Below are 11,293 nucleotides of genomic sequence, written 5' to 3'. Positions count from 1 at the left end.
TACCATTAAACATCGAACCAGAGGAAGGTATATAAGGCACCTCAGGCGTCAAGTCTGCGCTCTCGCCCGCTCTCTAGCCTTTAAGCCATTAACTCGCCTGTGTCTCAGCTCTCTCTACGCCCATCAGATCTCCAGCTCTCGAAGAGGAAAAACCTAGAAGCCTACCGGACACCTTAACTTATTCGAAAATAACTTAGTCGCGATTTTGATTTTTTCTTTCGGGACTTAGTCTCAATCTCTATTAAGAGAGCTGTATCAACATTAACACTTTAATAAAGTGCTACCATCCAGCAACCTCTGACTCTTTGGCCATTCTCTGCGCTGCCTTGCCACTTCTTCAGGTTCTCACCGAGGTCGAGCAACCCAGGGAAGGAGCAGCGGTGCCTGTATTCATCCATTGATCCCGTCATCCGGTAAGGAAATAATAAAATAATAATCATTCTTAATCAACCTTGATAATAACTTTGTATATTAGTTCGATTTATTCTAGGCCTATTGACAATTTTCCCAGAATCTTACTTGCCCATATACAGACTTTAAATTTTTCTTTCGAGTTGAATTATTTAAATTTCAACCGATCCTCTGAGAACGCTCGAAGCGTATCCTAGAGTGTAGCGTCGTTCGAGTTAGTCACTCGATGTGCATTGAGTAGCAAATTCTACTCCTCTGCCGCTTTCACGGAGAGCTTCTCTGAAAGAATTTCTCCGTGGATCCTGTGCCGCTGTGACGTGACGTCTTGCACATCGATACTAGACTCAGAATCTAAGACTCGCTCCTAGAGGATCCGTCGAAATAATAGAATTAATGCACTGGCTTACAAGTTAACTATCGAAGACATTTTATGAATTTTATACTTATCTGAAGTAAGCCAGCCGCTCTTACCCGTATCCTTGTCTGTACCCCCTGAATTTCCGGACCTCTCGGTGCAACCGCATGCCCCTGAAAAATTCAAAATATATTAAATAAATCATTAATTGCTGTACCCCAATGAACTGTATATAGCCGAACGTTTCAACCATGATATGAGAACGAGTGAGATATACTATCATAATCTACATTCGTTTATCTCACAATAATCCGTTAAGCCGTATTATTCGTCTTAACTCTATGAACCACCTTGCTGTGACTACATTTACCTTATAAAACCATTCATCTTAACAGGTACCTTTCTACGCATCATCGTAAGTAAACCCCTTTTGTGTTAAATCAATCGCATCAAACATGCTAAATAGTCGTATTCCCTCGGTAGATGGTTAACCCCCGCCGAACTTCTTCCGTTGGACGCGAAATTCCCCTCCGTGCCGCGGGTATACGCCGCAGGCGTGCCTCCCGGTCGGTACTTAGGCTCCCTACAGCTCGTCAGTTGTTTGCCGACGAGAACGACTTAACAAGCAGAGTAACAAGGTACTCTCCAGTGCGTAGTTTCGCGCCCTCCCGCGCATACCCTTATCGTCCTCCCCGAAACCCTCCAGCGGTTCTTCAAGAGGAACAACAGCCCAGAGCCAGGCCGCCATCGCCCAATTACTCCCCCATCCAGGATTCATCTAATCCCAGCTACTCGCCGGTCAGGACACCGGAAGATCTTCCTTCCATACCGGAAGAACGAAGACCCATAGAACAAAGCACAGAAACTGAGGCTGGTCCATCCAACCCAGGTCAAGTTCTGGATCCCCCTGAACCAAATTTCTACCCGGAACCAGAGGACCTAGTCTTACCAAGCAGTATCCAACCCCTCGCAGGACTAACAGACGAAGATTTTATCGAGATCTACGAATACTTGCAGCGAGATAATTTCTTCAACAACCGCGAATAATAACCATATATAGATATCGCCTTAGAAATGCTATAGAGCAGAACATTAACTACATACACACATCTATACGTATAACGATATACACTATCTACAACTGTCAAATAATAACAATAATAACAATAATAAAAAATTTGTAAAGCTCTAAGGAAGTAAACTAATAAAAGAAAACAGATCAAAAAGGATAAATTGGGTCAGGTTCAACGCACCTAATTTATTTCCCATCGTCAATCCCTCTCCTGAAAGAAGCGCAAAAGATTCTTAGTCTCTCGGCGTCCTAGGGTATAGCCGGCTTGGCAGGTTGCCCTGAAAAAGAAATAGAGAGAAGTTACAATTGCGTAACAAATAAATACGTGAGAAGTTACGATCGAGACGTAACAACGAAATCTCAATACGTAACACAGAGAAAACAAGACTATGAGTAGAGAGCGAGCGAGATGACCTATCACATCAAAGAGTTCCGGAGTCTTTTACAATCGATTTCTTCGCTTCCTTTATTCATTTGCAATTCATGAAAATGTAAACATCTTATAAAATAAAAATTGAAACTTTTATTTTTAATTCCATTAGTTTTTTTTTATTTTTAATTCCATTAGTTTGAAAATAATTTCAATGATTTCATGAGATTTTTGCGATTAAAATGATATCAAACACGGCGTAAATCGGGTAAATTTTTAATTAGTCTAATAATACAAGTTTTTTATAATTATATAATATATTTAACGAAATTTATGTCACTTATATCGTGTTTGATCTTATTTTAATCGTAACATTCTCATCATTCTATTAAAATTACTTTCAAATGAATAAAAAATGCATTTTATTTTCTGACATATATTCGTGAATATTATAAATAAAGTCTCATGTCAGAAAATGCATTTTTTATTTATTTAAAAGTAATTTTAATAGAATAATGAGAATTTTACGATTAAAATAAGATCAAACACGATAAGTAGCATAAATTTAATTAAATATATAATTATAAAACTTGTATTATCAGACTAATTAAAAATTACCCGATTTACGCCGTGTTTGATATCATTTTAATAGCAAAAATTTCATTAATTCATTGAAATTATTTTCAAACTGATGAAATTAAAAATAAAAGTTTTAATTTTTATTTTATAAGATGTTTACATCTTCGTGAATTGCAAATGGATAGAGGAAGCGAAGAAACCGATTGTAAGAGCCTTCGGAACTCTTTGATGATAGGTCATCTCGCTCTCTATTCATCGTCTTGCTTTCTCCGTCACACTTGACAATCATGATAGACAGCTTGAAAAAATAAGCAGACCCAAGAATCAAGAGTGAGCGAGACAGTAATTGATGCGAGCGAGACAATTATAAGAGCGAGCGAGACAATAATAGATGTGAGCGAGACAATAATAAGAGCGAGCAAGACAGTAATAGATGCGAGCGAGAGGAAAATAATAGTGTGAAAGGAAGATTCGATTTTGGAGTTCGAGTCCTCGTTGTTCATGTTATTTTTTGTTCGCTCTTTTTATTTTCTTATTACCTTCTTGCTTCTTCACAAAATTTTCGCATCACTTTTGTACATATATGCGTCTATACATACACATACTCACACCCACTCACACATTCACACCGACACACACACACACACACACACACACATATATATATGTTGCGACGCTTTTTCAATTCTAATTTTTTATTCTCGCGGGGGAGCGGAAGCGCCGTCAAAAACACAAGGGTTTTAGTGTACTCGCGATCGGCGGGACAGGGATGGAGGGTGTCCGCGCGCGAGCCGCGGCGGAGCGAAGGCCGTCTCGATACTTCAGAACTGGGCGCCAGGTACGGTCTCTCACGTACCAGTTTTCACAAATTCTTCGAAAAGCGCGAAAGAATACGACAGCCTGCTTCGCCACGGGCTGGCTAGCTCGCCTAACGGTAGAGGGGCGGGGTTTGAAAGAAAAAGTTAATTGATTGCGCGAGCTTACTAAATTGACAGACAAAGACGGACACGGGAATCACAGATGATCGCCAGCCAAATAAAGAACGCGAGATTTAATAAAAAAAAATAACAGATTTATTAAGAGAGAAAATAATAAGAGGAGTGTTTAACAAAAAGAAGTAAAAATCGATACAGAATGGAAACAGAAATAACGTACTAGACATGAACTGACAATAATTCTCGAAACGCTAGAAAAACGCGCGATATTCTAAGGCGGTCTACCAAAGAGCGTCTATTACGGAAGCTTCCTGAAGTCGAAGCTCCTGAGAACAATAATTTCTATACAGAACCTTGATAATTCGAATTCTCGATAACGGTCGTATCATACGCGAGAGAGAGAGAGTGCGATAATACCTGCCTATCCTTCGCAGCTTCGACAGCCTCGCGGAGATCTTACTAATGAGCTGCGTATCTCGCAATTTCCTCCGAGCGTACTCGAAGTCGACAAGACCAGAAATAAGACGGCCGATTAGTTACGCAATAAGCGAAAAGATATTAGTTCCGCGAGGAGAGATCTCGCATACGATTGGCGGTCGATACCGGCGAAGTTCGATAGCCGGCGGCGGTCGGAGATTTTTCCGCCTTCTTCTGCGACGCTCGCAACTTAAATATTTCTGGCAATCGGGGCGATGCGACAATGTCGTGTCACACCCCCGATACCTTCGACAGCGTGAGAATTAATTATCTTCTCGTCTCAAGGCAATAAGGAAGGCCGGGCGACAGTCCCGCACCGCGCCTCCTTCGATAGCCGCAATATTTGCCAGGAATTTCCTGACCTCAGATATCGCTACTTAGAATCGTGCGATACCCGCACACCGCGACAATTTCGAGGAATTACGTTTCTCTTTTCGAGACGAACAACTCACACGCACACAATGGACGCGACAATAATACGCAGTTTCGCGCAATATTCACGAACGACAATTAGATTACACGAAGACTCATTACTCACGACCAACTACGTTCCACAGACTCGCTCTGAGACATTTTTCAGAGGTGCGAGACGCGGCTTCGACAACCAAACGACAGCCCGTGCGAACTACGCATTTCTCGCGATTTACGACGCACGCGGTCGATATCCAACGGTCGAATGCTACGCGTATTACGCACTCTGACACCCGGAGAGAGACGAAGATTACCCTACGATACGCACTTCCGTCGCCCGTGTCCGCGCTTCCTCGGTCGCTTATCTCCGGTCGCCCGAAATCCACAAAATTCGACCGACTCGGCAGAAGGCTCGAGCGGTCGCGATAAATGCCGTAATGGCGACGGCGATAGAACGGCCGGCGAGCGGACACAATCACGCTCACGGAGTACCAAAATTACGTGGGCAACCTCACCGACGAGGGCTTCTCCCGGCTGCGGGGATGATCCTCGGTCTCGTCCTTCACGGTCTGTCTCGTCTCAAGAGCACACAGAACAATCTTCTTGACTGGTTCAGTCGAGCGGCCGCGACAGAGTGATCCCTGGATCTCGCGATCCAGAGTCGATAGCGGGGTCGTTGGCCGCGCAGGGGGATGCGCGGACCCCCGGCCAATTAGCGGCCGACACGCGCGAGGTCCTGGCGCCTCGCGCGCCACGCGAAGCATTATCGCGCCCCGCGCGAAATAGCGCCAAACTTGAACGTTGCCGCGGGCCCTTATATGGCCCGGGTGAGGTCCTTCCCGGACGTATCCTCTCCAGGAGGATGGCTGTCGCAGCGGCTGTCGTTCCCGGCTGTCGTTCCCGGCTGTCGAGGGGAGGCTATGCTGCTCTCCCCTGTCCGGAACCACGATGCCGGGCTTTCCGGGACAGGATCCTCCGCTCTCATGAATGTCCCTTGGCTGTCGTTTTTCGCTGTCGTGGGGAGGTGATGCCGCTCTTCCCTGGTCTTCGGTGTTCGGTGGTGAGGTGCCTCAGACTCGACGCAATTAAATAAAAAATACAAAAAAAACAATTAATCGTATCCCTAACTATACTAATTCGCTCGTCTCTCCGGGGAGTACGGTAGCTCTCTCTCTCTCTCTTGATCTTTGGCGCGGCCACTCGGCTCGCGCCCCGTCAAAGTTGCCGGGGCGGATAGACGCGACGGGATGGCCACGTCACAATGTATATGTATATATGTATAACTTACACAGAATATTTTTTTTACGTATCACGTTGTAACGCTGTTTTCTCGCAGCTTGTTACATCATTGTGTGACAACAAGTATCTACTACGCGGAATTTGAGAAAGAAAAGAATTTAATGCTTTAGTGGGCGCGTACATGTATACTAACGTATCCTACACGCAAGATGAAATGTATACTAACGTATCTTACACGCAAAATGAAAGAGAAGGATGGTACGAGATTGATTCTCCTTGTCACACAAACCGATTATAGTGCCGTCTGTTGCGCTAGCAAGCAACTAATTTACAGGACTGTTTTACTCACATGCCTCGATTTCGCACACACACATATGCACGAAATTTTTGTGCACACTAATTATTTTTACTACGCTTCTAAACGCATTTCTGACTGCTCATGTATATTCCTTCAGGAAATTCTGAGGTGAGAGGTGCTCTTATTTTGTACGTACAAACAGCAAAACTTTTATATTCAGTTAATAACGTTACGAGTTGATGTCAGAAGCCGATAAGAAAACTGTAATTTTCTATTTTTTTTCATTTTGAACAAAAAATAGTTCACTCTCATCTTTGTTGCTATGTGTAATTTAATTGTGGAAAAGCATTTATTATTCTGTGCAACTAATAAAGAGTATAGCGTGCACAAAATTTTGTCGGTACAAAAAGAAGGTCCGACATCCCCTTAAGGTACTGCTTTAAACCGTTAATCCTATTGCCATTGTAGATGACGTGTTAAGCGTCTTGTACAATGAGATTTTAAGGCGTAAGACTTAAGAAATTGACCATTCACAATCGAATATTCTTAATACTAGACCGTGATTGGTAAATATCTTAAAACTTTCGCCTTAAAATCTTATAGACAATACATTAAGCGTCGTCTGCAATGAAATTTTAAGGAGACTTAAAGCGTAAAATTTAAGAAATTGACCAATTACAGACAAGTATTAAGAGAATATTCGATTGTGATTGGTCAATTTCTTAAGTCTTACGCCTTAAGTCTCCTTAAAATTTCAGTGTAGATGACGCTTCAAGAGTCGTCTACAATGGCCGTAGCATAAGGTTGTAAGGCGTAAGACTCAAGAAATTGACAAATCACAGTCAAGTATGGCCCTGTTCCGAAATTGCTGCCAGTTTACTGTCAACTCTGAAAATATATAATATACGCAACGTACACTATAGAATTTGCTGTATACTGATAATAATTTCGTAACGCGGCTTATGAAGACAATGCTCGGCTGTGATTGGACAATTTCTTAAGGCCTAGGACTTAAATTATCTGTTGAAAATCGGGATTAAAGGTTCGTCTGCATGGCCGTAGCATAAGGTTGTAAGGCGTAAAACTCAAGCCGGGCGGTACCTACGACGCGTAGCCGGGCGGTACTTACGAGAGAGCGGTCGGGCGGCACCTACGTCTTTCGCTCGGCTTGCGACGCACCAATTCCGTTCTCGGCTGTACCTACGGCGCATAGGCCTGTTCTACAATACGTCGTATGTCGGCGTCGGATGTCGGACGCATGCGCACTCGGTTGTCGGCTGTCGCATGAAGCTGTCGGGAGTCGGTTGTCATTATCGTAACGAGAGATGGTCAACTCTCATCTTTTCCGGCTTCCGACTTCCGATAGGCCTTACGACTGGATGCAAATATAATATAACCTCTATTTTAACCTCTTTATTTTTCTTCATTTTTATCATGGAACATACAAATTTAGACGAAATAATTATTGATTTTGTGCGTGAAAATCATTGTTTATATGATAAATGTAATGTGGATTTTAAAAATATTAGGAAAAAGAAGGATGTGTGGAAAAAAATTTCCGAAACTTTGCAAAATGTATATGGGGTAAATATGTCAGGTAAATATTTTGGTTTTTAAATTATTATTTGTAAAATATTAAAATTATTATATATATAACATAAAAACCCTGATAACGTATATTTTAAAGACATCTAAAAAACGTTTTCCCAGTAAACACAAAATAATACAAAATAATACAATGTATAACATTAATGTTATCTTACTGTTATTTTGTGTGTTTCTTTAATATATACATGATATCTTCAACAAGACATACATGTTGTTTGGAAAAACAATTCATAATGTTTTACAATTCATAATATCAATACATATATATATATATAATGTAAAATTATATCTTGTAGCTGAAGAAGTTGAAAAACGATGGTCATCTTTAAGAGACATGTTTGGTAGAGAGAAAAGACGACAAGCATTACCACCTTCTGGTTCTGGATATGAACCTGTAAAGGAATGGGAGTTATATAAAAATATGTCATTTTTAACTCCTCATGTAGCTCACAGAAAGTAAGTCTTTAGTTTTTATAACATTTCTTAATTTATTGTGGATTGTTTTATATTTATTTGTACTTATTTTGTATTTTACTTGTCAATATTTATTTTATTATTTTATTTTAATTCTTACAATTAATTTAATAATTTTATTTACAGAACAAAAACATCATTTGTTCAACAGAATCAATTACAAACTTCATTACTTGAAACAAGTACAAGAAATACTTTTTTACCTTTAAAAAAATTCAAGCAATCTTCCAATATTTCTTTATATGATCACAGTTACAGTGGATCTGTTCAATCAATTGAAGGTTATTAAGATATATTAAAGAAGTATAATTTCAAAAATAAGTATAATTTTTAAATTTGATATTGATAGCATAAATTATTTTCAGAGAATAAACCGTCATTAAATATTGAAAATGAGGAAATAACTATGACAGATGATAACGAGATTTTAAATAGGCCTGCCAGTACACTTTCTAACAGTAGTAGTGCTAGTATCCTATTTTCGGAGACAAGTACGAGTTCCAATTCGGTAAACTTAAAAACTCCATTAATATTAAAGCCTCTTAAAAAAATAATGCCAGAAATGGATGAATTTGCAAGACATCGGAGGAGCAAAGATGATAAAATTGATCGCGATTTAGCAGAAACAAGTAGAGAAATATCAGCTGCTATAAAAGAAGTATCATCTCAAATGCATTATGATAAGCATTTCAAAGATGGTTACATGTTTGCCATAGAAGAGGGATTGAAGTATATTTCTTCTAAAAATAAGACACAATGTCTTATAGAAGTTCTCCAAATTATTCAAAAATATGAGGAAAGGCAATAATTTTAGTTTTACCGTTTAGTTTTACATAAAGAAATTTTTTTAATTTTATATGCTGTTCTCTATATTTGTTTTAAAAAAGATATAAAAAGATGCAAGATTTGCATACAGTTATATTATCTTTATAAAGTTTCTTTTATTTTTTTATGTTTAAAGTTATTTAAAGCTTCTGTTAGGACCTCTTCAGACAAACTTACAAATCGCATAAACATATGCATAAGGAAATTGATTGTTCTATAAGCAAATGCATAAAGAAATGGACCAATCAATTTTCTTATGTATATGTTTATGTGATTATGCAAGTTGTCTGGATAAGCTCTTATATTTTATATTTTTAGTTTCAATTAAATAATACTAATGAAATATATATATATTTTAAGTTTCAATTAAATAGTACAAATTAAATAGTACAAATACTACTTTTTATAGTACTACTTCTTATTACATGTATGCCGTTTAAAAAATTGATATTTTATAAACAATATTATTTTATTAAATATTTTTTATGTATTAATAAGACTGATATTGATGAGATTAATAAGACTGATAAAATTAATATGTATTAATAAGATTGAGATAAGACAAGATAACTGTGGTTACAAAGTTATACAAAGATTAAGAAATTATAAAGTTTTATGTGCAATTAATATTATTATTAATAAAGGAAGAAATTACAAAAACTTTACACGTAATTTTTATTATTCCTACAAAATATTTATATGCGTTGCCATTGATATGGAATGCTTCCTTCTTCTGAGACAAAATATCGAGCAAGAGTTTCGCGTTGCTCATAGCAGCAGCTGTACTAATGTTGGCACCAACTCGCCCTAAAGGATGAATAAAACTATTTTCTTCTATTTTATTTCGCCAATTCCCTGGTACTATTTCACCATTAGCTTCTTCTCGATCTACCATTCTTTCATTAAAATAAAAATTATTTTGTACATTGGTACTTATAATATAATTATGCAAACAAGTTACAGCTTGCACTATTTTCTCCACAGTACTTAATTTCAGAGCTATAGGTTTTTGTAGTATTCGCCATCGTGCCACAAGAATACCAAAAGCATTTTCGACGACTCGACGTGCTCTTGACAACCGATAATTGAACACTTTTTGCTCGTTACTTTGTAAATTTTTCTTTGCATATGGACGCATTAAATATGTTTTGAGTGGAAAGCCTTCGTCTCCAACAATAGAAAATGGCAATAGATCATTTGTATTAGGTAACGAACGATCTTCTGGTATAAATAACATATTGTTTTCAAATGCTTGCTTCATTGTAGTATGTGACCAGATTCCAGCGTCATTCAGGGAACCTATAATATAGCATGTATATATTACTCACAGCTCTTTTCTCTTTAAAATAAATTTTATTTGTAATGATTATATAATTTATAAATTAATATTTTATAAGTTTACCGTAATCTCCAATGTCCACCCAAATGAAACGGTAATGAGCATCCACAATAGCCATTAGTATAAGACTAAAAAAACCCTTGTAATTGTGAAAAGCGCTATGTGAATTTGGTGGAGCTTGTATTCGACAATGCTTCCCATCAATTGCCCCGATACAATTTGGAAAATCCCACATATTATTGAACTCATCTGCGATTTTTAGCCATTCCTTCTCTTCTTGTGGATATCGAAGATATGTCTCTTGCAATACCTCCCATATTGCATTACACACTTCAGGAATAATATTATATACAGTTGATTTTCCTATCCGAAAATGTAAAGAAGTGGTCAATACACTGTCTCCATGAGCAAAAAAACTAAAAATAAATTTAAATTTATGATAAAATTTCATATTGTTTAGAATAAAATATAAATGAACTATATTAATATTTGCAACAAAATATAATCAATAAACTAACCTCAAAGTCACTGCAATACGTATCTCTGTTGGCAAAGGTTCTCTACGACTTTTTTTTTTAATTTAAATTTTAAGAGATCATGTAAGTGATCGAATTGTTGCATCGACATCCTTGTAAGTTTAAAAAACTCCTCATGATCATTCGTCCGAAAATATGTAAATAATGTTCGATGAGCACCATGAGTTTGTCTCATATTTCTTGAAATATGTGATTTTACCCACCACCTTCTTGTTATTTTGCATCTTTTTCTTAAACATAATCTAATTTTTGTTATATGTAACAAAATTAATAATAGATTTAAATAATTTCTCATCACTCTACTTTCCATTTTTATATTTGTTGTTGCACCGACTTACGACTATATTGTAGAATGGCAAGTCGT

At 37.9% G+C, this 11,293-nt stretch overlaps 2 protein-coding genes across 2 annotated transcripts; one reads left to right on the top strand and one right to left on the bottom strand.

Moving 5' to 3' along the window:
• The first annotated feature begins 302 nt into the window (after positions 1–302).
• On the top strand, positions 303–1,813 carry LOC112639338 (proline-rich extensin-like protein EPR1). The gene is made up of 3 exons (XM_025412887.1): positions 303–413; positions 1,162–1,181; positions 1,250–1,813. Exon 3 carries the CDS (start codon positions 1,250–1,252, stop codon positions 1,811–1,813), a length of 564 nt encoding a protein of 187 aa, XP_025268672.1. The 5' UTR covers positions 303–413; positions 1,162–1,181.
• A 7,115-nt stretch (positions 1,814–8,928) lies between these two features.
• Positions 8,929–10,791, bottom strand: LOC105255778 (protein ALP1-like). The gene is made up of 3 exons (XM_011265269.2): positions 10,457–10,791; positions 9,763–10,353; positions 8,929–8,969 (listed from the first exon to the last, which is right to left on the bottom strand). The coding sequence occupies exons 1-3, from the start codon at positions 10,626–10,628 to the stop codon at positions 8,929–8,931; spliced, it is 804 nt and encodes a 267-aa protein (XP_011263571.2). The 5' UTR covers positions 10,629–10,791.
• Positions 10,792–11,293: the final 502 nt, after the last annotated feature.

This window comes from Camponotus floridanus, unplaced genomic scaffold (genome assembly GCF_003227725.1).
Source record: "Camponotus floridanus strain SB8 unplaced genomic scaffold, Cflo_v7.5 scaffold583, whole genome shotgun sequence".
In the NCBI taxonomy this organism is placed as follows: Eukaryota; Metazoa; Arthropoda; class Insecta; order Hymenoptera; family Formicidae; genus Camponotus; species Camponotus floridanus.
This window is presented reverse-complemented; position numbering and strand designations above follow the sequence as displayed.